Source organism: Calliphora vicina, chromosome 3 (genome assembly GCF_958450345.1).
Source record: "Calliphora vicina chromosome 3, idCalVici1.1, whole genome shotgun sequence".
NCBI lineage: Eukaryota > Metazoa > Arthropoda > Insecta > Diptera > Calliphoridae > Calliphora > Calliphora vicina.
In genome coordinates, this window is record NC_088782.1 from 111,745,824 (window position 1) to 111,773,473 (window position 27,650).

General features: G+C 31.0%; 5 protein-coding genes across 5 annotated transcripts; 2 read left to right on the forward strand and 3 right to left on the reverse strand.

The window, feature by feature from the left end:
- Nucleotides 1-5,540: 5,540 nt before the first annotated feature.
- Nucleotides 5,541-9,511, forward strand: 26-29-p (C1 family peptidase 26-29-p). Its single transcript, XM_065506389.1, has 3 exons — nt 5,541-5,700; nt 7,672-8,664; nt 8,738-9,511. Exons 1-3 carry the CDS (start codon nt 5,652-5,654, stop codon nt 9,346-9,348), a joined length of 1,653 nt encoding a protein of 550 aa, XP_065362461.1. The 5' UTR covers nt 5,541-5,651; the 3' UTR covers nt 9,349-9,511.
- A 1,727-nt stretch (nt 9,512-11,238) lies between these two features.
- Nucleotides 11,239-12,558, forward strand: LOC135954332 (CDAN1-interacting nuclease 1). The gene is made up of 4 exons (XM_065504449.1): nt 11,239-11,619; nt 11,676-11,955; nt 12,016-12,227; nt 12,365-12,558. Exons 1-4 carry the CDS (start codon nt 11,360-11,362, stop codon nt 12,540-12,542), a joined length of 930 nt encoding a protein of 309 aa, XP_065360521.1. The 5' UTR covers nt 11,239-11,359; the 3' UTR covers nt 12,543-12,558.
- A 136-nt stretch (nt 12,559-12,694) lies between these two features.
- Nucleotides 12,695-18,830, reverse strand: LOC135955682 (uncharacterized). Its single transcript, XM_065506041.1, has 8 exons — nt 18,389-18,830; nt 18,041-18,207; nt 17,607-17,977; nt 16,733-16,909; nt 14,055-14,461; nt 13,709-13,875; nt 13,277-13,647; nt 12,695-13,060 (listed from the first exon to the last, which is right to left on the reverse strand). Exons 1-8 carry the CDS (start codon nt 18,742-18,744, stop codon nt 12,878-12,880), a joined length of 2,199 nt encoding a protein of 732 aa, XP_065362113.1. The 5' UTR covers nt 18,745-18,830; the 3' UTR covers nt 12,695-12,877.
- Nucleotides 18,831-20,545: 1,715 nt separating this feature from the next.
- On the reverse strand, nt 20,546-22,785 carry LOC135955683 (gram-negative bacteria-binding protein 1-like). Its single transcript, XM_065506042.1, has 5 exons — nt 22,607-22,785; nt 21,949-22,543; nt 21,625-21,791; nt 21,192-21,559; nt 20,546-20,728 (listed from the first exon to the last, which is right to left on the reverse strand). Exons 1-5 carry the CDS (start codon nt 22,725-22,727, stop codon nt 20,546-20,548), a joined length of 1,434 nt encoding a protein of 477 aa, XP_065362114.1. The 5' UTR covers nt 22,728-22,785.
- Nucleotides 22,786-24,381: 1,596 nt separating this feature from the next.
- On the reverse strand, nt 24,382-26,942 carry LOC135954817 (gram-negative bacteria-binding protein 1-like). The gene is made up of 5 exons (XM_065505052.1): nt 26,756-26,942; nt 26,075-26,669; nt 25,758-25,924; nt 25,322-25,692; nt 24,382-24,796 (listed from the first exon to the last, which is right to left on the reverse strand). Exons 1-5 carry the CDS (start codon nt 26,874-26,876, stop codon nt 24,614-24,616), a joined length of 1,437 nt encoding a protein of 478 aa, XP_065361124.1. The 5' UTR covers nt 26,877-26,942; the 3' UTR covers nt 24,382-24,613.
- Nucleotides 26,943-27,650: the final 708 nt, after the last annotated feature.

Genomic DNA, 27,650 nt, shown 5'->3' on the forward strand with positions numbered 1-27,650 from the left:
AATTTTTAATAAAAATTATATTTAATCATATTTCAAAAAAGGGGAGTATATTATTTATTCTGTTTTAGTTCTGTTCTAGTTCTGTTCTAGTTCTGTTCTAGTTCTGTTCTAGTTCTGTTCTAGTTCTGTTCTAGTTCTGTTCTAGTTCTGTTCTAGTTCTGTTCTAGTTCTGTTCTAGTTCTGTTCTAGTTCTGTTCTAGTTCTGTTCTAGTTCTGTTCTAGTTCTGTTCTAGTTCTGTTCTAGTTCTGTTCTAGTTCTGTTCTAGTTCTGTTCTAGTTCTGTTCTAGTTCTGTTCTAGTTCTGTTCTAGTTCTGTTCTAGTTCTGTTCTAGTTCTGTTCTAGTTCTGTTCTAGTTCTGTTCTAGTTCTGTTCTAGTTCTGTTCTAGTTCTGTTCTAGTTCTGTTCTAGTTCTGTTCTAGTTCTGTTCTAGTTCTGTTCTAGTTCTGTTCTAGTTCTGTTCTAGTTCTGTTCTAGTTCTGTTCTAGTTCTGTTCTAGTTCTGTTCTAGTTCTGTTCTAGTTCTGTTCTAGTTCTGTTCTAGTTCTGTTCTAGTTCTGTTCTAGTTCTGTTCTAGTTCTGTTCTAGTTCTGTTCTAGTTCTGTTCTAGTTCTGTTCTAGTTCTGTTCTAGTTCTGTTCTAGTTCTGTTCTAGTTCTGTTCTAGTTCTGTTCTAGTTCTGTTCTAGTTCTGTTCTAGTTCTGTTCTAGTTCTGTTCTAGTTCTGTTCTAGTTCTGTTCTAGTTCTGTTCTAGTTCTGTTCTAGTTCTGTTCTAGTTCTGTTCTAGTTCTGTTCTAGTTCTGTTCTAGTTCTGTTCTAGTTCTGTTCTAGTTCTGTTCTAGTTCTGTTCTAGTTCTGTTCTAGTTCTGTTCTAGTTCTGTTCTAGTTCTGTTCTAGTTCTGTTCTAGTTCTGTTCTAGTTCTGTTCTAGTTCTGTTCTAGTTCTGTTCTAGTTCTGTTCTAGTTCTGTTCTAGTTCTGTTCTAGTTCTGTTCTAGTTCTGTTCTAGTTCTGTTCTAGTTCTGTTCTAGTTCTGTTCTAGTTCTGTTCTAGTTCTGTTCTAGTTCTGTTCTAGTTCTGTTCTAGTTCTGTTCTAGTTCTGTTCTAGTTCTGTTCTAGTTCTGTTCTAGTTCTGTTCTAGTTCTGTTCTAGTTCTGTTCTAGTTCTGTTCTAGTTCTGTTCTAGTTCTGTTCTAGTTCTGTTCTAGTTCTGTTCTAGTTCTGTTCTAGTTCTGTTCTAGTTCTGTTCTAGTTCTGTTCTAGTTCTGTTCTAGTTCTGTTCTAGTTCTGTTCTAGTTCTGTTCTAGTTCTGTTCTAGTTCTGTTCTAGTTCTGTTCTAGTTCTGTTCTAGTTCTGTTCTAGTTCTGTTCTAGTTCTGTTCTAGTTCTGTTCTAGTTCTGTTCTAGTTCTGTTCTAGTTCTGTTCTAGTTCTGTTCTAGTTCTGTTCTAGTTCTGTTCTAGTTCTGTTCTAGTTCTGTTCTAGTTCTGTTCTAGTTCTGTTCTAGTTCTGTTCTAGTTCTGTTCTAGTTCTGTTCTAGTTCTGTTCTAGTTCTGTTCTAGTTCTGTTCTAGTTCTGTTCTAGTTCTGTTCTAGTTCTGTTCTAGTTCTGTTCTAGTTCTGTTCTAGTTCTGTTCTAGTTCTGTTCTAGTTCTGTTCTAGTTCTGTTCTAGTTCTGTTCTAGTTCTGTTCTAGTTCTGTTCTAGTTCTGTTCTAGTTCTGTTCTAGTTCTGTTCTAGTTCTGTTCTAGTTCTGTTCTAGTTCTGTTCTAGTTCTGTTCTAGTTCTGTTCTAGTTCTGTTCTAGTTCTGTTCTAGTTCTGTTCTAGTTCTGTTCTAGTTCTGTTCTAGTTCTGTTCTAGTTCTGTTCTAGTTCTGTTCTAGTTCTGTTCTAGTTCTGTTCTAGTTCTGTTCTAGTTCTGTTCTAGTTCTGTTCTAGTTCTGTTCTAGTTCTGTTCTAGTTCTGTTCTAGTTCTGTTCTAGTTCTGTTCTAGTTCTGTTCTAGTTCTGTTCTAGTTCTGTTCTAGTTCTGTTCTAGTTCTGTTCTAGTTCTGTTCTAGTTCTGTTCTAGTTCTGTTCTAGTTCTGTTCTAGTTCTGTTCTAGTTCTGTTCTAGTTCTGTTCTAGTTCTGTTCTAGTTCTGTTCTAGTTCTGTTCTAGTTCTGTTCTAGTTCTGTTCTAGTTCTGTTCTAGTTCTGTTCTAGTTCTGTTCTAGTTCTGTTCTAGTTCTGTTCTAGTTCTGTTCTAGTTCTGTTCTAGTTCTGTTCTAGTTCTGTTCTAGTTCTGTTCTAGTTCTGTTCTAGTTCTGTTCTAGTTCTGTTCTAGTTCTGTTCTAGTTCTGTTCTAGTTCTGTTCTAGTTCTGTTCTAGTTCTGTTCTAGTTCTGTTCTAGTTCTGTTCTAGTTCTGTTCTAGTTCTGTTCTAGTTCTGTTCTAGTTCTGTTCTAGTTCTGTTCTAGTTCTGTTCTAGTTCTGTTCTAGTTCTGTTCTAGTTCTGTTCTAGTTCTGTTCTAGTTCTGTTCTAGTTCTGTTCTAGTTCTGTTCTAGTTCTGTTCTAGTTCTGTTCTAGTTCTGTTCTAGTTCTGTTCTAGTTCTGTTCTAGTTCTGTTCTAGTTCTGTTCTAGTTCTGTTCTAGTTCTGTTCTAGTTCTGTTCTAGTTCTGTTCTAGTTCTGTTCTAGTTCTGTTCTAGTTCTGTTCTAGTTCTGTTCTAGTTCTGTTCTAGTTCTGTTCTAGTTCTGTTCTAGTTCTGTTCTAGTTCTGTTCTAGTTCTGTTCTAGTTCTGTTCTAGTTCTGTTCTAGTTCTGTTCTAGTTCTGTTCTAGTTCTGTTCTAGTTCTGTTCTAGTTCTGTTCTAGTTCTGTTCTAGTTCTGTTCTAGTTCTGTTCTAGTTCTGTTCTAGTTCTGTTCTAGTTCTGTTCTAGTTCTGTTCTAGTTCTGTTCTAGTTCTGTTCTAGTTCTGTTCTAGTTCTGTTCTAGTTCTGTTCTAGTTCTGTTCTAGTTCTGTTCTAGTTCTGTTCTAGTTCTGTTCTAGTTCTGTTCTAGTTCTGTTCTAGTTCTGTTCTAGTTCTATTCTAGTTCTGTGCTAGTTCTGTTCTAGTTCTGTTCTAGTTCTGTTCTAGTTCTGTTCTAGTTCTGTTCTAGTTCTGTTCTAGTTCTGTTCTAGTTCTGTTCTAGTTCTGTTCTAGTTCTGTTCTAGTTCTGTTCTAGTTCTGTTCTAGTTCTGTTCTAGTTCTGTTCTAGTTCTGTTCTAGTTCTGTTCTAGTTCTGTTCTAGTTCTGTTCTAGTTCTGTTCTAGTTCTGTTCTAGTTCTGTTCTAGTTCTGTTCTAGTTCTGTTCTAGTTCTGTTCTAGTTCTGTTCTAGTTCTGTTCTAGTTCTGTTCTAGTTCTGTTCTAGTTCTGTTCTAGTTCTGTTCTAGTTCTGTTCTAGTTCTGTTCTAGTTCTGTTCTAGTTCTGATCTAGTTCTGTTCTAGTTCTGTTCTAGTTCTGTTCTAGTTCTGTTCTAGTTCTGTTCTAGTTCTATTCTAGTTCTGTGCTAGTTCTGTTCTAGTTCTGTTCTAGTTATGTTCTAGTTCTGTTCTAGTTCTATTCTAGTTCTGTGCTAGTTCTGTTCTAGTTCTGTTCTAGTTCTGTTCTAGTTCTGTTCTAGTTCTGTTCTAGTTCTGTTCTAGTTCTGTTCTAGTTCTGTTCTAGTTCTGTTCTAGTTCTGTTCTAGTTCTGTTCTAGTTCTGTTCTAGTTCTGTTCTAGTTCTGTTCTAGTTCTGTTCTAGTTCTGTTCTAGTTCTGTTCTAGTTCTGTTCTAGTTCTGTTCTAGTTCTGCTCTAAACAAGTAAGAGAGCTATATTCGGCTGTGCCGAATCTTATATACCATTCACCAAATTATGTTACATATTTTGTAAACAAAATTTTTTTGATTTTTTTTTCAATTTAAATTTTTTTTTTTAAATTTTAAAAAATTTTTTTTTTGTTTCGGGTTAAAAAATATTTTTTTCCGATTTTGACCCATTTTAGGTCCAACTTACTATATACGTCGTTGCAAAGGTCTTTATAGGGTCGGAAAATTATATTGTGGAAATTACAAACGTAGGTGAAGGGTATTAAAATATAAAAGTCAAATACATAATATTCAACAAAAAGTACCAAAAATTACTTCTGCAAAAAGTACCTTAACAACCCATATTCTGTACCAAACTAGAAACAACTCTCAGATGCGCTAAGAGCAAAATTAAACTAATTTTTGGTTTGTGCTCTTTTAAATTTCGCTTTAGTCAGCTTTCATTTGAATAATTAAAAAAAGTAGTAAGAAGTTCTTGTCGGTGACAATGAGTTATAACATTGTTTTTGTAATTTTGTTTTTTTATTGTATTCATAACATCAAAAAAATAAAAACAAAAACATGATAAGTGCTGACCAAAAGGTAAATGAAGAATATACGTACAAAAAGAGAATTTGCAAAAACAGAGCTAAAACAAAAACAAAGAAACATTTGCGAATGTAAAATTGACGACGCATCAGGTTTTTTCTTTATTTGGGTTGGAAATTCAGAGGTTCCAAATGTGTTTGTTTGGAAGGTGTAACTCGGAGTAATTATTGACACATTAATATATTGGGTATAGATCTGGTTAGGTTGCTATTTAAAGTCGGTCAAAAAACGACAACTTGATTTTTTACAAAATTTTTTTTACTAAAATTTTGTTTTTCTCCAAATTTTTTTCACCAAAATAGTTTTTCTGTAAAATACGTATCTTAAAGTATTCTTTGGTGAAGAGTATTTATTTCAAACATCCATGTATGCCATTATTTATGAAACATGACACCGTCGAAACATCCGCCGAAGCTTCGCACGATATCACGGATCCTTGAAATCCAATATTTAATGATTCTAGCGCAAATATATGTCTGAATTTCAGCGATGGTTTAGTTTATGTCGATTTTGAGAGCATCTGGTGATAGCGACTTATTAGCATAGACATGCGACTTCAGAAAACCCCACAATAAAAAGTCTAGAGGTTTCAAATTGTACGATCCAGGTTGCCAGTCGAATTTTCAATGATTCTACCTCATATATGTGGCTAAATTTCAACTATGGCCTGGTTTATGTTGACTTTGTGGGCATCGGTGAATTGCTACCCCACAAGAAAATGTTTAGCGGTGTTAAAAAGTATGATCTAGGAGCCCAATTCACATCACCTGCGCAAAAGTTAACCATACCCTCAAATAGTTGATGATTGGTCTTTCCAACATTTTAACTCGACAGTTTACTTAGCACTGGATCCCTACCAACAGCAATTGGGAATTCCTTCCAAAAAGACATTGTAAAATCCATACACTACACAGAACCCAATCGCTTATCTCTGTGGTAGTGTGAAAGTAAACAGTTTGCAATAATAAATAAAATAAAATAGAACTAAACAACAAAAGAAGAATAATAGTGAAAAGCGAAAGAAACAAATATATAATTATTTGCAAATAAATTCAACAATTTAGATTAGTTATGAGCTTGCCCTCAAGCTCAGCGGTTTAATAAAAATTTTAGAAATCTCAAATGATTTGCTTATAAAGCAATCATTTCCAAAGAATAGAAAATAAAAAAAATTATTTTAAATAAAGTAAAAAAGTAAGGAATAATAATATAAAAAAAGTTGTGTTATCGAAGTTGCTTAACAAAATGCGCTGCACATTGATTTTTGCCATTATTGCAGGCATTGCAGTTACAGGTAAAGAAATTAATGAAATTCTATTATAATTGTTACAAAATTTAATCAAGTTTAATTGTTGTTACTAACAATTACTAAATTAAGGGGAAAATAATGTGATTTCACACTTGAAGTTAAAAAAAATTAAATAAGTGAGCGTATCGTTTATGTGAAAATATAGTATATGCAGTAAAATATAACCCATTGGGGAAGGGTAGTTTGAATTTGTAGAATAATTTTGAGGATTTTCTATCAAAAGAATTTTTTTTCTTAATATTCAATGAATAAATTTGTATTCCCTTCACCATTATTGGTATAAGTTTGTCATATATTCAGGATTACTAATGATATAGCCATGTCCGTCTGTATTTATGTTGAATTCAACTTTCCGAAAGATTATGCCTCATATCGGACACAGTCCTTCTTTGGTTGCTATTTAAAATCGGCAAAGTCGGCTGAGATCTATATATATCGATTAAAAGTGATAGTAATTTTTTTATTCGAGATTATGATCGATATCGATCAAGAAATTTAGTACACTTTATTATAATTTCGATATTGAAATCATTTTTCGATACGAAAGCTTATTCGGATCCCTGGTTTTCACTTAAAATTATTTTTAAAAAAAAATTTAAGTTTTTTTTCGAAATTTTTTTATATATTTTTAAAATTTAAAAAAAAAATTTCAATCAATTTTTTTTTAATTTTCACTTAAAATTATTCTGAAAAAAAATTTTGAAAATTTGTTTTAAAAGAATTTTTCAATTAAATTTTCAATCCTGGTTTCGAATTACTCCATTTGATATCGATTAAAACTGATAGTAATTTTTTTATTCGAGATTATGATCGATATCGATCAAGAAATTTAGTACACTTTATTATAATTTCGATATTGAAATCATTTTTCGATATAAAAGCTTATTCGGATCCCTGTTTTTCACTTATTAAAAAAAAATTTACATTGTTTTTACATTTTTTTTAAAGAAAATTTTTTCGATCGAATTTTTTTTTTTATTAGAAATATTTTTCAACAAAAACTGTTTTCAATCTTTATCTTAAAGGTCACTTTGATGAAGGTATAGGCGACTATAGAAATTCGGGCAGATATTGGGTCAAAATTGGAAAAAGACATACATTATTTATAATAAAATTTTTTTTTTCACAAAAAATTTTTCACTTAAAATTATTTTTACAATTTTTTTTTTTTCAAAATTTTTGAAAAAAAAAATTTTAAATCAAATTTTCAATCCTGGCTTCGAATTACCGAATCGATCAAAAAATTTAGTATGTATACTTTATTATAATTTCAATATTGAAATAACTTTTCGATACAAAAGCATATTTGGAAACGAATGCGGTAATTTGATCCCTGTTTTTTCACTTAAAATTATTTAAAAAAAATCATAAAATTTATTTTCCCCATTTTTTTAAAAAAAAAAAATGTTCAATCAAATTTTTTTTATCGAATTTTTTTAATCAGAAATATTTTTCTACAAAAGCTGGTGAAGGCATAATAGGCAAATATAGCTCTCATACTTATATGTAGATTTTTTACTATACATATCATCATATCTACCCTGCGAGAAATTGTTTTAATAATTGAAATATTCACCAGCCTGTTAACTGATCTCTTTTGTATTTTCAAAGTCATTTTCAATGCAAAAAATTATAAAATTTTATATTTCTCCGAGTATTAAGAAAAATTACTGATCCGATCTGTTTAATCTAATATAAAATATAATGGCTCACCTATAACAAAAATAGTAGACTGCATCAATACACGATTCACTAAAATCGAAGAACTCCATCAGTTGAAACTCAGCTTGAACTACTTTTTTGTCTTGTAATTATATTCTGGAAAAGTAAAAAGAAGTTTAAATCTAGATTTTTAATCATTTATTAAATTAATCACTCACCTATTACAAATCATTCACCAACATCGAAGCACTTCATCAATTATTTAACAAACACTTTTTTAATCACTTTTTTCAGCTTTGGCCACCAATCCTCCACGTTGGGATGCCAACTACATAGTCAAGGGCACTTTGTATATACCCTATGCAGAAATAGCTGAACCCTTCTTTGCCTGGTATGACAAGAATACCAAACGTTCCCGCATTGATTACTATGGTGGCATGGTGAAAACCTATCAATTGGCCAATGAACATCCCTATGGCACCTCCTTAAAATTGGCTCCTATTACCACTAAAACTGAGCTAAACAAGGTCACCTGTCTTCAACTCAATGGCACTTCCGAAGATCCCATACAAGTTCAGTCTATACTACCCTATGTTAAGGACTTCAAATTGGTAGGCACCGAAACCTTTTTGGGCTTTAATTGTGATAAATTCCGTTTAGAGGAGATTATAGGACAAAAGAAAAATGTCTACACTTTGTGGGTGCGCTACAAGAAATCGCCTCATTACCCGGCCTCTAGAATGCCCATACCAGTACGTTATGAAATGAGAGGTTACAATACACTGTTGGGTTCGCATTATGATCATTATTATTTGGATTATGACAGTTACGATCATGACGATATACCCAATGAAGTTTTTGAATTGGACGACAATATGGAATGTATGGCTTTTCCGGGACCTGGTAAGGGTCATTATGCTACCTTTAATCCTATGCAAGAATTTGTACATCCCGCTGCAGAACATCATGTAGAGCATGCTTTTAATCATTTCAAGAATAAACATAACATTGATTATCGCACAGAGCAAGAGCATGAATATCGCAAAAATGTTTTTAGGCAAAATTTAAGATTTATTAATTCGAAAAATCGTGGTAAATTAAGCTATACATTGGCTGTTAATCATTTGGCTGATAAGACTGAAGAAGAATTAAGAGCACGTAGGGGATTCAAATCGTCAGGTATTTACAATACCGGCAAACCCTTCCCCTACAATGTGGAAAGGTTTAGAGATAATATTCCAGAACAATATGATTGGCGTTTGTTTGGTGCAGTAACTCCTGTTAAAGGTAAACAAGTTTGAGCCTAGAATAATAATAATAAACTTTATTAATTATATTCTTAATTTTTTTTTAACTTAAGATCAATCTGTTTGCGGTTCTTGCTGGTCTTTTGGCACCATTGGCCACTTAGAGGGAGCCTTTTTCCTTAAGAATGGCGGTAATTTAGTGCGTTTATCACAACAGGCCTTAATTGATTGCTCTTGGCAGTATGGCAACAATGGCTGTGATGGTGGTGAAGATTTCCGTGCCTATCAATGGATGATGGAAATGGGTGGTGTGCCCACCGAAGAAGAATATGGTCCCTATTTGGGTCAAGATGGTTATTGTCATGCCAAAAATGTCAGTCTGGTGGCACCCATTACTGGTTTTGTTAATGTCACCTCCAACGATCCCCAGGCTTTCAAGATTGCCCTTTTGAAACATGGCCCCTTATCGGTGGCCATCGATGCCTCACCCAAAACCTTTAGTTTCTATTCACATGGTGTTTATTATGAACCTAGCTGCAAGAACGGCTTAGATGAGCTTGATCATGCTGTGTTGGCTGTGGGTTATGGCACCATCAATGGTGAAGATTATTGGTTGGTTAAGAATTCTTGGTCCACATATTGGGGTAATGATGGTTACATCTTAATGTCGGCCCGCAAAAACAATTGTGGTGTCATGACCATGCCAACTTATGTGGAAATGTAAGGTGGTGGCCGGTGGGTTTGTGGCTTTTTGGGAGTATCTTCCAAGTTTTGCCAAAATGCCGTCATTTTGTTTTTCATAACTTTTTTCTTTTATATTTTATTATTATTTTTTGTAACTTTTTTTTAATGTTTATAAGCAATAAATATATTACTAAAATAAATAATCTATGATTTTTAGTTCAATTTACACTTTTTATCACTAATTTTCACTTTTTAACCGTTTATACACATTTTAAGCTGACTTGAAAAAATAAACTCTGATTTCTTGTGCTTTGGTTTTTTCTTCGTCATTGTATTGACAGCGATGTCTTTTTTGGTAGTAGCAAAGGATCTCTCAAAATATACCGTTATATTTTTGTTTATTTTGAAAAAATTCAGTGGTGTCATTTTAGTGCTTTTTAAATTGTATGAATGAATAAAATTTACGAATAGAATTAAAAATTAAAACGATATCATAAGGAAAGGTACAGTTTAGTTTGTAAATACTATTATTTTCGATATTAACTACGTACTTTCGACAAAACCTTAATGTTTAGCTTAATGCCGTCAATTTCACCCATAGATAAATACACATAGAAACAAATTACTAAAAATGATATATTACACGAGTATTGATTTGTTTTCGCATAGTTTTTTTTACCACTTAGGTTTTTGACAACTAAGTTGGGTCTTTGACAGGAGACTTTCCGGTCTATGTTAATTTTTCCTTATTCTCAACTTTAAGATATCGTAATATTTATATTGCTTGCAGTTCTAAATTTTAGGGTTCTGATCTGTGATATTAGTGTTTTATATTATGTATTATTTTAATTGGGAGATTTGCAAAAACTGTATATTCACTGTAAGTCAAAGATTCATTGAAACACCACAGTTTTATTATTTAGTTAGCCATGTTTCCTCCATTTCCTTGTTCAGCAGAAAGATATATTGTTAATAAAAAATGACTAATAATAGATAGAAAGAAAAATCTATAAATAAACAAAAATGCATCATATAAAAAATCAAAACTCTATACTTGTCCGACCATGACTTCCAGAAAAATGCCTATGCATTTCAAACTAAACTATTTGCAATATCGTTTTCTTTTAATCTTTAAAAGTTTATTGTCTCCTCATGGAGTTTAAAATGTTATTGCACTTTCTGAGTAAATACTTTAGTTTTATTTGTATTAAGAATATAGACAATATAATAAATAAACATACTCGTACATATATTGATGTCTAATTTAATAATACAGCTTATCTTTTAGCAAACAAAACAGTTGTTCAATACTAGGGAATATAATTAAATATGATAACCTTAAAGTGTGTGTGGGTCAGTTTCAGTTTATTTGCAATAGAAACTAATAAAAAATTGTCTAAGAAAAAAAAAATCAATTTGAAATTTATATGATAAAAGTAATATATTTTTTTTTCGTTTTTAATAATTATATATTTTTAACAAAAATAAAGTACATATTTTTTGAAATGTTTAAAATTCTATTCAGCTTATGTTAATAAAATCTAGAAAATTACAAAGGAATTAGATTCTTATTAATTATTTAACTAATTTTAAATATTGGAAATAAAAAACCTATTAAAAGTTTCAAAAAGCCCAATAAATTATAATAAAATTTTTTATTTACACTTCAAAACTATTTAAATAAAGTATTTAAACATTATCATAACATTCAAATTATTATAGTGAACTTAAATCTTAAATTTCCGTTATTTCTTAACTTTTTTATCATTCTTGTGTTTTTAAACCCCAATTTAAAATTGTACGTTACATTTTGTTACCAGTTCTACTAATAATACCATTAAATACAACCCTGTGACTTTATTTCCTAAATCCAAACAACCCTGCTTTATAATTTGGCAGCTAATCTAAAAATATATCTGTGTGTGTGTAAACCCCGCAAAAATATTATTTTTGGCATTTCTACCAATATTTTTGTTTACTTTCTACAATTGTGCAAAAAAATGTATTAATAATTCAATAACAATAGATTTATAACAAAACCAAATACTAAAATGACCTCCAACACTAGTACTCTCCGGCCGGCCACTGAAGAAATCCCTAAAAAACGCCTCACTGCCAACGAATACCGGAACTTGTGCGATTTTATTAACAATTATCAAGGCCTGCCCATTGATTGCGAAATGGAACTGCAGGATAATTTTTCACAAATTCAGCGTTTAACACTGAAGGCTATATTACAAACGGAGCTAACAAATCGTATGCGTTCCCAGTACTGGCGTTATGATGCAAATGCCAAAAAATATTTGACTAGGTAAAAGAGGAAAGTGGTGATTTGAATGAAATGTAAGATGTAGTTTCTGTTTTTAGGTATGAGGAGCTGTCAATGAATTCTCCAGGAGATAGTAATATTTTATTAAATATAGCCAGAGAAGAAAGAATTGGTCCTGTTATGATGTGTCGCTCACTGTTGAAAACTAAATATGATTTTAATTCTAAAATGAAATTGACCAAATTAATGCGTTACCCCCATCTGATAGAGGACCCTTTGTTGTCCGCCAATGTGGCGCAATGTTTATGCAGTGATTCACAAGATGGGCCTTTAATTGACCTAAAGAGAAGAGTGTTGGGTGAGGAATATGAATTTAAGGTAAGTCATAGTTTAAGTGTAATTTTTGTATATCTACAACTGAAATTGTTCACTTTCTAGCTTAAAGAAATGGCTAATAAGTCGGGTATGCATTACTACGATGAAAATGATCTCAGACGTTTGGGTTATGACAAAACACCCGATATTAAAATGATTTTACCATTTCTGTACAAAGGAGAAGTTATAAATTGGATTGAGAGTAAAGCTAATTTTGGTGATATTAAAACACATAAATGGAATATACAACAACAATTAAATAGTTATTGTAATAGGTAAATAAGAAAAGTATCAAATGAAAGCTTAGATAAATTAAAGTGTAAAACCTTATTAAGTGATCTGTTTGCTACTTAATTTTAATACATTTTTCATTCACCTAATTTCACTGATTTTGATTTTTTTTCCATTACAGATTTGGTGCTGGCATTATTATATATTGGTTTGGTTATCATGAAAGCACCCCCAAACTACCTGATAATTCTATAGGCATTATTGTTTTAGATGATTTTCCCTTGAAATCAGACATAAAATTCTTAGATTTAAGTGAAAACATAGAATCTGACGATCAAAAAGTTGTTGAGGAAACATGATACTTATTATTTCAATTTCAAGACTTGTAAACTTTTTTCTAGGACTGTTTACATATTTCTGTTTGTTAGCAAAATACTCGCACTTTTAATATTTTAAGTTTTTAGTTAAAAAAAAAAAATTATTTAAATTATGTATTAAGAAAAAAAAAGTGTTATTTATTATTACTAATATATTTAGTACATAAAATATATAAATTTAATGCATAGTAGCTTTTCTAAAATAATTGTAAAGTTTTTTTATATTTATAAAAATGCCATTAAAATTATGTTCAAATTAAAAAAATTGTATTTAATAATTGTGTATTGCAAATTTTAAGTATTACGCTTACTATAAATTAAACGGCATATACTCTTACATAGTCCACTTCTAATGAGGGTTGCGACCATGTGGGGTACCAAGTACTGCGAGTTTTATAGAAATTCCAGCTTGCGCGTGGATCTGTGTTAATCCAAGGTTTACCATCGGTATTGGGGAAGTCGCCATAACCGCCAGCTGCTAAGCCCAAAGTAATATAAAACTAGAAAAAAAAAAACAAAAAAATTTCCCACATACATGGTGTTTCTGTTAGTTTTTTTCTTTAAACATCCAAGCCATTTAAGTAAACTTTTAAATTCTGAACTAAATATTAGCAATCAGTAAAAACTGTGTATCTTCTTATACGTAGCATTTTGTTAATTCTAATCCAATTAAATAAAATGCTAATTAATCGAAGTTAATTTCCTCTTTCACTTACCATTTGATCAAACGGTGCATTGTCTTCGCCATTACTCCATATTGGCTCATTAATGCGCTTCTTAAAATTAGTTTCAATACGACCATATTCATTACCATCCACCATCAATATCAATTGATCGGGTTTCCATGTCAAGGTATACACATGAAATTCATCGCCAAAATGATTAACATTCGGCAGTGTTGTATTCTTCATATACTGATGTCTCAATTCGGCATCTTTATTAACAATGGCACCGCCATATAATCGAGCCCCATTGATGTTTTTATTTTGCCACATTAAATTGTGATTGCCGCGTGCATATGCAATGCGCATTTCACCAGATTTATAATGGTCGCCATAGGTGGGTACAGAGGGTTCTAAAGATATCACTGTTTGTATAAAAATATTAAACATTATTTATTTTATTATAAAAAATTTGCTAAAATTTACAGGGAAACAGCCAGTCGCCTATGGGTAATTTTGCTCTAACTTCAATGCGGCCATATTTGAAATTGAAATAATTTTTAGTGCTTAGACGGCCGGAAATAACAGGTGGTAAAATTAAAATTCCTCTGGGCGTAAGAAAACATTCACTTTCGACCCTGGTACTGGTACATCTAAAGGAAAATCCATACAAAATGTTTTTATAGTTTTAAAATATATAAATTTTAGTTTAGCACAGTAAAATAAGAAATATCAGTAGAATTTTGAGATGCAAATTTATATAGGCTGGGCTGCTATGACAGAATTATATCAAATCGTGTTGTCGTTATATATAATTAAAATATTAACTTACCTTGCACCCAAATCGATAGTATCCTTTTTCAAATTTTGATTATTTAAGTGGGCCTCTATTTTCAAGAGACCACCCTCCACTGCCAACGATCCATTGTACAAAACAAATTCAGCATCAGCAATTGTGGGAGGGAAACGTATTTCATTTGTCCAATATTTTGTATTGAGTGTATCAAAATTATCTGAAAATATTAAATCATCAGCACAAAAGGGACCACCAAATGATTTTGGCACCTGCGTAACGGTTGGACGACAGATTTTATTTTCCAAATTGACATCAATATTTTGTATGGTATTGGTACAGCCCCATCCTGCTAGATTAACCATCAATATTATGGATAATAGATTTTTGTGCATAGCGTTTGGTAGTATACTTTTTTGCGATCCCAATACATACACGTATGTACCTTAACGTTTGTGTGCTGAACTTAGACTGAAAAGAAAATTCTTTGCCATTGATTATAATTTTTTGTATTGCATAAACTGGAAATTCCTTCTTTATTATCAGTTTATTTTGAAATGTATGTATAAGTCTCCATTTACAAAAGACACAGTTTGTAGCCGAGGGGTTGAAGAGGTAGAGTGTGTAGTACACAGGTTTAGGTTAGTTCAAAAGAGAATGAGAAAAATATCAGCCTTTCAATTTCTGCATTGTAAAAGGGGACTTAGTCTCCTGTGTACTACACACTCTACCTCTTCGACCCCACGCCAACAAACTTCGTCTGTCTGTCTTTCAATTTCTGCATTGTAAAAGGGGACTAAGTAAAGGTCAAGGCGAATCTAATATGGTAACATAGCGAACAACGTTACCGTTGTGCGACTAAAGTCGCAATTTGACCCTTTTTCAGCTATCGTGCCACATTTTCTAAAATGAACTAAATCTTCCACTTTTCCCAATTTTTTCCCTTTTTGGTTTGTCCAGTATTAGTTATTTACAAATGTTAGTTCTTAAAATTTCTCAAAAAAATGTCTCTTATTAAGAAAAATGAGAAGTGGAGGCAATAAGTATGTATGTATTAAAAACTTAAAATTTCCGAATTTTACAAGGAAAATCTGCCAAATAAAATAAAAAATATTGAGGTTTTCAATGCGAATTTCACAAATACAATAAAAAAAACTCAATGACGAATTCATTTCTGTACTAATTTTCTTGATTGGAAATTGAAACACTAACTTGAATGAGAAATTGAATGCAAGTTCTTTTCAATTCTTAAAAGTGTGAGTGTATTAGTAAAAAAGTTTGAGTGTATTAAAACTTGAAAGGCAAAACTTGATCGTGTAACCCCCAAGTTAATAAAAGTCAACAAAATTAATAGAAAATAATAAAAACAAGAGAATCTACTTCACCAAATTATACTTCAAAATAAAAATTTTCAATATTTTTAGGTGAACAAAATTTTTTTTTTGCAGTTTTTTCATTTTTTGGAATTGTTTTTTTTTGAAGAATTTGAAAAAAAAAAATTTTTGGTGACAAAAAAAAATCGGGTTAATAAATATGTTTCCGATTTTAACCCATTGTAGGTCCAACTTACTATGGTCTTATATACGTTGTTGCAAAGGTCTTTGAAATATCTCTCATTAGATATCCATATTGTCTATATTAATGACTTAGCAATCCAGATATAGGTAAAAAATCGAAGTTGTCCTGGTTTTTGCCTCATATCTCAGCCATTTGTGGAACGATTTTGCTGATTTTAAATAGCAAACTTCTCGAAAGCATTGACAGATTTGGATCCCGAAGATATCAGGGGTCTTCAGAATTTCAACAGACGGACATGGCTTAATCGACTCCGCTATCTATAAGCATCCAGAATATATATACTTTATAGGATCGGAAATGAAAAATGTTGAAATTACAAACTTATATATACCCATCTCACGAAGGTGAAGGGTATAAAAACGGTGAAATTAAAAATGATTTTACCATTTCTGTACAAAGGAGAAGTTATAAATTGGATTGAGAGTAAAGCTAATTTTGGTGATATTAAAACACACAAATGGAATATACAACAACAATTAAATAGTTATTGTAATAGGTAAATAAGAAAAGTATCAAATGAAAGCTTTTAGAAACTAAAGTGTAAAGACCTTTGTTGTGATTTCAATAAAAATTTTGATTATTTTTTTCTATTACAGATTTGGTGTGCTGGCATTATTATATATTGGTTTGGTTATCATGAAATCACCCCCAAAATACCTGATAATTCTATAATCATTATTGTTTTAGATGATTTTCCATTGAAATCAGTCATAAAATTCTTAGATTTAAGTGAAAACATAGAATCTGTTGATGAAAAGCTTGCGGAGGAAACTTGATATTTACTATTTAAATTTCAAGACTTGTAAACTTTTTTCTAGGACTGTTTACATATTTCTGTTCGTTAGCAAAATACTCGCACTTTTAATATTTTAAGTTTTTAGTTAAAAAAAAAAATTATTTAAATTATGTATTAAGAAAAAAAGTGTTATTTATTATTACTACTATATTTAGTACATAAAATATATAAATTTAATGCATATTAGCTTTTCTAAAATAATTGTAAAGTTTTTTTTTATATTTATGTATAAATATGCCATTACCATGCCTATAGGTATAAAAATTATGTTCAAATTAAAAAAAAATGTATTTAATAATAGTGTATTGCAAATTTTAAGTATTACGTTTACTATAAATTAAACGGCATATACTCTTACATAGTCCACTTCTAATGAGGGTTGCGACCATGTGGGATACCAAGTACTGCGAGTTTTATAGAAATTCCAGCTGGCGCGTGGATCTGTGTTAATCCAAGGTTTACCATCGGTGTTGGGGAAGTCGCCTTCACCGCCAGCTGCTAAGCCCAAAGTAATATAAAACTATAAAAAGCGAAAAATATACATATATAAATACATATTTTTTGATAAATTTTGTACATAAATTTTGATTAAATAAAAAATATATGTTGTTTAAAGATGAATCAGGAGTTCAATTAAAAATCTGCAAATATTTACTAAATTTAATGACAAACTTCTGATTTTATGTTGATTCAAAACTTGCTCTTAAAAGTTCAAGTTCAAAACTTAAACTCGACTACACCTCTTCAATACCCATGAACGATTTTATTAAAATCGGACTTTCATTTTAAAAATTACTGATTTATTTCCAGTCTTTTAAATTCCCCCCGGTGAGCAAGTGCAAAAACCATCACCGACCTGAAATTTCCCATATACATACATATTATATGGTGAGGCTGTTAGTTTCTTTAATAAGTTTTTGGTTTTCATAACCTAACTTTTTAATAAATGATTTAAAGTTCCAGCTTCCTATATGAAGATATAGGTCGACTGGGAACTAAAATCAACGTGGGATAACCTGGCAATTTGAGAGTTTTTCAACTCCGCCAACCAAATTTAAAATTCCAAAAAAAAAAAAAAAATAAGCCAGGACACCTTTAAATTCTGAACTTAATATTAGCAATCAGTAACAAATATCTATCCTCTTTATGATTTTATCACTTCTAATCCAATTATATAAAGTTTTCATTAATCGAAGTTAATTGCCTCTTCCACTTACCATTTGATCAAATGGTGCATTGTCTTCACCGTTATTCCATATTGGCTCATTAATGCGCTGCTTAAAATTAGTTTCAATACTTCCATATTCATTACCATCCACCGTCAATATCAATTTATGGGGTTTCCATGTCAAGGTATACACATGAAATTCATCACCAAAATGATTAACATTCGGCAAGGTTGTATCATTCATGTACTGATGTCTCATTTCGGCATATTTATTAACAATGGCACCGCCATATAATCGAGCCCCATTGATGTTTTTATTTTGCCACATTAAATTGTTATTGCCGCGTGCATATGCAATGCGCATTTCACCCGATTTATAATGTGCGCCATAGGTGGACGCAGAGGGTTCTAAAGATATTACTGTTTATGTAAAAATTATAAAGACTTTTATTAATTTTATTTTAAAAATATGCTAAAACTTACAGGGAAACAGCCAGTCGCCTATGGGTAATTTTGCTCTAACTTCAATGCGGCCATATTTGAAATTGAAATAATTTTTAGTGCTTAGACGGCCGGAAATAACGGGTGGTAAAATAAAAACACCTCTGGGCGTAAGAGAACATTCTCTTTCGACATTGACACTGGTACATCTACAAGGAAAATCCATACAAAATGTTTTTATAGTATTAAAATGTATGAATGTTATTTTAGCTCATTAAAATAAGAAATATCAGTAGGATTTTAAGATGAAAATTTATATAGGTCAGCTATGCCATAATCAGATCAAATCAAATCGTGTTGTCGTTATATATAAATAAAATGTTAACTTACCTTTCACCCAAATCGATGCTATCCTTTCTCAAATGATGATCATTTAGGTGGGCCTCAATTTTCAAGACACCACCCTCCACTGCCAACGAACCATTGTACAAAACAAATTCAGCATCATCAGTTATGGGAGGAAAACGTATTTCATTTGTCCAATATTTTGTATTGAGTGTATCAAAATTATCTGAAAATATTAAATCATCACGACAATAGGGACCACCAACTGATTTTGGCACCTGCGTAACGGTTGGACGACAGATTTTATTTTCCAAATTGACATCAATATTTTGTATGGTATTGGTAGAGCACCATCCTGCTAGATTAACCATCAATAGTAATGATAATAGATATTTGTTCATAGCGTTTGGTAGTCAACTTTTTTGCGATCCCAATATTTAAATGCTTTGTTAGTAGCGTTTAATCCAAGTATGTACCTTAACGTTTGTGAGCTGAGCTTAGACTGAAGAGATAATTCTTTGCCATTGATTGATTATAAGTTTTGGTATTGCATAAACTGGAAATTCCTTTTTTATTATCAATTTAATTCGAAATGTATACGTAAAGATCAAGGCGAATCTAATAAGATGACATCGTGAGCAGCGTTATGTTGTGCGACTAAAGTCGCAATTTGACACTTTTTCAGCTATCGTACCAGTTTATGTAAAATGAACTAAATCTTCCACCTTTTCCAATTTTTGACCCTTTTTGATTTGTCCACTATTACAAAAATATATTTATAAATATGAACAAATAAAATATGTACATAATTTCAAATCGAATCAGTGCAAGGCGAATATAATTATTAGATTCACCTTGGTAAAGATGTGAGTGAGTTTTGAGTAAGACTTGTTTAATTAATCTTGAGTTGTACAGAAACCAGATTGTAGTTGGAAGTACTAGCGATATTTGAATACCGTATCTGCAATATATATATATATAAAAATAAATGTGTGTATGTTTATTTGTATATTTGTTGGAAGTCTATAGGTTTCTAAAGCACTGGATGGATCATCTTGAAATTTTCACAGCGTCTTTACACATTTTGATTTTCTAATATAGTTTTATTTGCCTATTTTGAGGCTTTTTTATATTACTTCAATTTAAATAAATTAAATAGTTATTCTAATAGCTAAATAAGAAATGTATCAAATGAAAGCTTAGAGAAATTAAAGTTTGCTAATTAATTTTAATAAATTTGTCATACATAGCTTTTAACCTAATTTAACTGTTTTGATACATAGCTTTTAACCTAATTTAACTGTTTTGATGATTTTTATACCCTTCACCATGAATGTCAAGGGTATATATAAGCTTGTCATACCGTTTGTAATTTGTACATTTTTATAACCTTATCCTTCGTGAGAAGGGTATATATAAGTTTGTTGAAATCAATTTTCTGAAGACCCCAGATATCATCGAGATCCAAATCTTCAATAATTCTGTCAGACATGCTTTCGAGAAGTTTCCTATTTAAAATCGGCCCACAAATGGCTGAGATATGAGGAAAAAACCAGGACATTCTCGATTTTTGATCTATATCTGGGTTACTAAGACATTAATATAGACAATATGGATATCTAATGATAGATATTTCAAAGACCTTTGCAACGACGTATATAATACCATAGTAAGTTGGACCTATAATGGGTCAAAATCGGAAAAAACATTTTTTAACCCGAATTTTTTTTTCTTCAAAAAAAACAAAAAATTTTTTTTCTCAAATTTAAAAAAAAATATTAAAATTTAAAAAATAATTTTGAAATAACAATTCGAAAAAAAATATTTTCCAAAAATGAAAAAACAACTGGAAAAAAAAAAATTTTGTTTAACTAAAAATATTTGAAATTTTTATTTTGGTGAAGGGTATATAAGATTCGTCACAGCCGAATCTTTTTTTTTATAAGATTTCAGTAAAAATTTTCATTATAGTTTTCAATTATAGATTTGGTGCTGGCATTATTATATATAGGTTTGGTTATTTATCTGTAATAAATAAACTTAAGTCTAATTAAAAATTTACTTTCAAATTATATAAAATAAAAAGTTCAAATAATTATTAAAAAAATCTATAAATTGGTTTGGTTATCATTTATATTTATAAAAATGCCATTTAAATATGGGTTTAATAATTGTATTTAATAATAATAAAATAATAATAAATTAAACGGCATATACTTTTACATAGTCTACTTCTAATGAGGGTTGCGACCATGTAGGGAACCAAGCATTGCGATTTTTATAGAAATTCCAACTGCCGCGTGGATCTCTGTTAGCCCAAGGTTTACCATCGGTATTGGGAAAGTCGCCATTACCGCCAGCTGCCAAACCCAAAGTAATATAAAACTAGAATATAACCAAAAATATATATAAATACATTTTGTTTGTAAACCTTGTAAATTAATTTTGATTAAAAGTTCGGTCCTTAAAATATGTGTTTTTAAAGCCGAAATATTTCCTAAATTGAATGATAAACTGCCGATTTTATATTGATTCAAGACTTGCTCTTAAAAGTCCAAATTAAAAACTTAACCTCTTCTATACCCATGGAAAATTTTATTAAAATCGGACTATCATTTTAGAAATTACTGATTTATTTCCATTTTTTTTTAAATTCCCCACTGTGAGCAAGTGCAAAAACCATCCCTGACCTAAAATTTCCCACATACATATTATATGGTGTGTCTGTTAGTTTTTTCTTTACTAAGCCAGGCCAGTTAAGTAAACCTTTAAATACTGAACTAAATATTTTTAACAGTAAAAAATGTCTATACCAATTAAAAAAATTCTTATTAATCGTACAACTTACCATTTGATTAAACAGTGCATCTTTACACTTATTCCATATTGTCTTTGTAATGTGCTCCTTTAAATTAGTTTTAATACGTCCATATTCATTACCATCCACCATCAATATCAATTGATCGGGTTTCCATGTCAAGGTATACAAATGAAATTCATCGCCAAAATGATTAACATTCGGCAGGGTTGTATCATTCATGTCCTGATGTCTCATATCGGCATGTTTATTAATGATGACACCGCCAAATAGTCGGGCCCCACTGATGTTTTTATTTTTCCACATTAAATTGTGATTGCCGCGTGCATATGCAATACGCATTTCACCCGATTTATAATAGTCGACATAGGTGGACGCAGAGGGTTCTAAAGATATCACTGTTTGAGTAAAAATAGTAAAGATTTTTATTTATTTTATTTTAAACAAATATGCTAAAACTTACTGGGAAACAGCCAGTCGCCTATGGGTAATTTTGCTCTAACTTCAATGCGGCCATATTTGAAATTGAAATAATTTTTAGTGCTTAGACGGCCAGAAATAACGGGTGGTAAAATTAAAACACCTCGGGGCGTAAGAGAACACTCACTTTCCACCTTGATACTGGTACATCTACAAGGAAAATACAAAAAGTTTGTATAGTATTAAAATGTATAAATGTTATTTTAGCTCAGTAAAATAAGAAATATCAGTAGGATTTTAAAATTTATAGATGCCAGAACCAGATCAAATAGTGTTGTCGTTTTATGTAAATAAAATGTTAACATGCCTTTCACCCAAATCAATACTATCCTGTCTCAAATGTTGATCATTTAGGTAAGCCTCAATTTTCAAGACACCATCCTCCACTGCCAACGATCCATTGTACAAAACATACTCAGCATCATCAATTGTGGGAGGGAAACGTATTTCATTTGTCCAATATTTTGTATTGAGTGTATCAAAATTATCCGAAAATATTAAATCATCACGACAATAGGGACCACCAAATGATTTTGGCACCTGAGTAACGGTTGGACGACAGATTTTATTTTCCAAATTGACATCAATATTTTTTTTAGTAGATGTATCAGTCGAAATATCTCCTCCAGATTCTGTTGTTGTAGATATTCTATAATTAGGATTGCCAGCTTTAAAAGCTTCCACCGAGATGGGTTCTTGTTTGTCGCGAAATATTAAACGATTGTGCTGCACTGCCAACCAAACGTATACCAAGTCAGTATCCTTTAGTGCCTTATCAAATTCGGCTGTCCACTTTTCATATATTGGCTCACTAGCCATACCGGTTAGCTGGCCAGTCTCAAAGGAACGAAATTCTTTGTTAATATTAACGTTAAAGCCCACAAATTTAATGTCAGGATCATCTGCATATAGAGAAAAATATTTATTTAGTATGTTTCTTTTTATAATTTTTTCACCTTACTTACTTGGTATGGAAAGACGAAATCTATTATCCAATAGTTCAAATTCAATTGGTTGTATGGTATAGGTACAGCCCCATCCTGCTAGATTAACCATCAATATTAATGATAATAGATTTTTGTGCATAGCGTTTAGTAGTATACTATTTTGCGATCCCAATATTTAAATGATTCGTTAGCAGCGTTTAATCCAAGTATGTACCATAACGTTTGTGAGCTGAGCTTATATTAAAGAATGAATTCTGTGCCATTGATTATAATTTGTTTGTACATAAGTACTTGGTATTGTATAAACTGGAAATTCCTTCTTTATTATAAATTTAATTTGAAATGTATACGTAAAGATCATGACGAATCTAATAAGGTGACATCGCCTATTACCCCTATTATATTAATTCCAATATGGAAATAAACTATTTTGAATTAATTTCGGAATACAATGATATAATAAATGAACCAGAGACTTTAGTACAAGAACTAAAAATGTTAGAAAGTAAAATTAATAATAAAACATATGAGGATATACATACATATTTAGAATTTCTAATTCGAAAGAATTTTGGCACAGAACAGGAAATTTAAAAAATATTTAACAATTGTCCAATTCACAATCGGTGTCGTAGCGTTGTATCATTGTATGTCGTAAGTTTTTTATTAATGTTTTGATTTTGTTTGAAAAATATTTATGACAGTTGTGAGTCCGCTGAAAAATTATTTTCAAAATTAACTTTAATGAAAAACAAGTAAGAGAGCTATATTCGGCTGTGCCGAATCTTATACACCCTTCACCAAATTATACTTCAAAAAACAAATTTTAAATATTTTTAGGTAAACAAAATTTATTTTTTTTCCAAAGTTGTTTTTTTAATTTTTTGGAAAAAAAATTTTTTCGAATTGTTATTTAAAATTTTTTTTTTAAATTTTACAATTTTTTTTTTAATTTTAAAAAAAAATTTTAGTTTTTTAAATTTTTTTTTGGTGAAATAAAAAATTCGGGTTAAAAAATATTTTTCCCGATTTTGACCCATTGTAGGTCCAACTTACTATGGTCTTATATACGTCGTTGCATATTAATGACTTAGTAATCCAGATATAGGTCAAAAATCGAGGTTGTCCTGGTTTTTTCCTCATATCTCAGACATTTGTGGACCGATTTTGCTGATTTTAAATAGGAAACTTCTCGAAAGCATGTCTGACAGAATTATTGAAGATTTGGATCACGAAGTTATCTGGGGTCTTCAGAAAATTGATTTCAACAAACAGACGGACAGACAGGATGTAGAAATTACAAACGGAATGACAAACTTATATATACCCTTCTCACGAAGGTGAAGTGTATAATAAATATCCGAAATGTGGCCATTTGTGAGTCCATGCTTTTAGCACGAAATTTGTTGAATGAAGATTTGGAAGATATGGTGCCATTGTAAAAATATTCTAATACTTGGAGAACTATAATTAGGAGAGTCTTCAAACTTGCTATGAGACACTTTCTTGTCAGTTCTGGGCCTTCCAGAATAGACCTATTTTTAGGAAAATTTCAACTTTAAGTCAAAAGTTTTCTAATCTGTTGATGAAAACGTTATGGAGGAAACTTAATACTTATTCTTTATTTCAACTTCAAGACTCTATTTTTTAGGACTGTTTACATATTTTTACATTTTTCTTTTTCTTAGCAAAACACTAGCACTTTAACCCTCATTTTCTCAATCTCTTAATATTAATATAATTTTTGTATGAGAACTGTCAGTATATTTTAAGTTTTTAGTTAAAAACAAATATTATTTAAATTATGTATTAAGAAAAAAAGTGTTATTTATTATTACTACTATATTTAGTACATAAAATATATAAATTTAATGCAAATTAACTTTTCTAAAATAATTGTAAAGTTTTTTTTTATATTTATAAAAATGCCATTTAAATATAGGTATAAAAATTATATTCAAATTAAAAAAAAATTTAATTTAATAATTGTTTATTGCAAATTTTAAATATTACGCTTACAATAAATTAAACGGCATATACTCTTACATAGTCCACTTCTAATGAGGGTTGCGACCAAGTGGGGAACCAAGCATTGCGATTTTTATAGAAATTCCAACTGCCGCGTGGATCTGTGTTACCCCAAGGTTTACCATCGGTATTAGGGAAGTCGCCATTACCGCCAGCTGCCAAACCCAAAGTAATATAAAACTAGAAAATAAACGAAAAATAAACCAATTTAGATTAAAAAATTACAAACGGAATGACAAACTTATATATACCCTTGCCACTCATGGTGAAGGGTATAAAAAGCGGTCCTTAAAATAAGTTTTTTAAAGGTCAATCATGAGTTCAATTAATATATTGCAAATATTTACTAAATTTAATGATAAACTGCTGATTTTATATTGATTCAAAACTTGCTCTTAAAAATCCAAATTAAAAACTTAAACTCTTGGAAGATTTTATTAAAATCTGACTTTCATTTTAGAAATTACTGATTTATTTCTTTTAAATTCCCCACTGTGAGCAAGTGCAAAAACCGTCTCCGACCTACAAAGTTCCCAAATACATATTGGTGTAGTGTGGCTGTTAGTTTTTCTTTAATAAGCCAGGTCATTTAAATAAACCTTTAAATTGTGAACTAAATATTAACAATCAGTAAAAATGCGTATCTTCTTATGCCTAGCTTTTTGTTAATTCAAATTAATCGAAGTAATTCCCTCTTTTACTTACCATTTGATCAAACGGTGCATTGTCTTCACCCTTATTCCATATTGGCTCACTAACGCGCTGCTTAAAATTAGTTTCAATACGTCCATATTCATTACCATCCACCGTCAATATAAATTGATCGGGTTTCCATGTCAAGGTATACAAATGAAATTCATCACCAAAATGATTAACATTCGGCAGGGTTGTATCCTTCATATACTGATGTCTCACTTCGGCATCTTTATTAACGATGACACCACCAAATAATCGCGCCCCATTGATGTTTTTATTTTGCCACATTAAATTGTGATTGCCGCGTGCATATGCAATGCGCATTTCACCCGATTTATAATGGTCGCCATAGGTGGACGCAGTGGGTTCTAAAGATATTACTGTTTGTGTGAAAATAATAAAGATTTTTATTTATTTTATTTTAAACAAATATGCTAAGACTTACAGGGAAACAGCCAGTCGCCTATGGGTAATTTTGCTCTAACTTCAATGCGGCCATATTTGAAATTGAAATAATTTTTAGTGCTTAGACGACCGGATATAACGGGTGGTAAAATTAAAACACCTCTGGGCGTTAGAGAACATTCACTTTCCACCTTGATACTGGTACATCTACAAGGAAAATACAAAAAGTTTTTATAGTATTAAAATTTATAAATGTTATTTTAGCACAGTAAAATAAGAAATATCAGTACGATAGTAAGATGAAAATTTATATAGGCCATCGTGCTGTCGTTATATATAATTAATATATTAACTTACCTTGCACCCAAATCGATACTATCCTTTTTCAAATGTTGACCATTTAAGTTGGCCTCAATTTTCAAGTGACCACCCTCCACTGCCAACGATCCATTGTACAAAACAAATTCAGCATCATCAACTGTGGGAGGCAAACGTATTTCATTTGTCCAATATTTTGTATTGAGCGTATCAAAATTATCCGAAAATATTAAATCTTCACGACAATAGGGACCACCAAATGATTTTGGCACCTGCGTAACGGTTGGACGACAGATTTTATTTTCCAAATTGACATCAATATTTTTTTTAGTAGATGTATCAGTCGAAATATCCCCTCCAGATTCTGTTGTGGTAGTGATTCTATAATTCGGATTGCTAGCTTTAAAAGCTTCCACCGAGATGGGTTCTTGTTTGTCGCGAAATATTAAACGATTGTGCTGCACTGCCAACCAAACGTATACCAAGTCAGTGTCTCTTAGTGCCTTATCAAATTCGGCTGTCCACTTTTGATTTATTGGCATACTAGCCGTACCGGTTAGCTGGCCAGTCTCGAAGGAACGAAATTCTTTGTTAATATTAACGTGAAAAGACGCCCATTTAATGTCAGGATTATCTACATATAGATAAAAAATATTTATTTAGTAAATATGTATAATGTAATTATTTAAAATTTTCTTATAATTTTTCCACCTTACTTACTTGGTATGGAAAGACGAAATTTATTATCCAATAGTTCAAATTCAATTGGCTGTATGGTAAAAGTACAGCCCCATCCTGCTAGATTAACCATCAATATTAATGATAATAGATTTTTGTGCATAGCGTTTAGTAGTATACTTTTTTGCAATCTCAATATTTAAATGCTTCGCTAGTAGCGTTTAATCTAAGTAAGTACCTTAACGTTTGTGTGCTGAGCTTAGACTAAAAGAGATAATTCTTTGCCATTGATTATAATTTGTTTGTATGTACTTGGTATTGTATAAACTGGAAATTCCTTCTTTATTATCAATTTAATTCGAAATGTATACGTAAAGATCAGAGAGAGAACAAGTGAGTTTTGAGTAAGACTTGTTTAATTACTCTTGAGGTGTACATAAACCAGGTTCTAGTTGGAAGTACTAAGCGATATTTGAATACCCTATCTATAAAATAAATTTGTATATTTGTTGAAAGACTGTAAGTAGCGATCTTCTTGAAATATTCACAGCGCCTTTACACATTTGGAGTTTATATTTCAAGTGGGCGTGGCTGATTCTAAGTAAATATATAATAATATCGTTGTACGTTTGGACTTTTTGAGCCTTCCAAAATATACCTATTTTTATGAAAAATTCAACTTTAAGTCAAAATTCGCGTAGCTGCTTTCATTTTGCATTGGTACTTTAGGCGGTTTACGCCTAAAAAAGGGACTGCCTGATTGCCCTTAAACGATAATGGCAATGACGCACGAGTTCTTTCTCCGCCCAGTGCTGAATTATGAATGATATGTATATCTTATATTTAACATTAGTCTCATTAATGGCTTCCAAATACATAACTCCCAGTAATTAGTTTTCTCCCGTAGTCGGTAATGCAGTGACAAAGCGGCAAGATT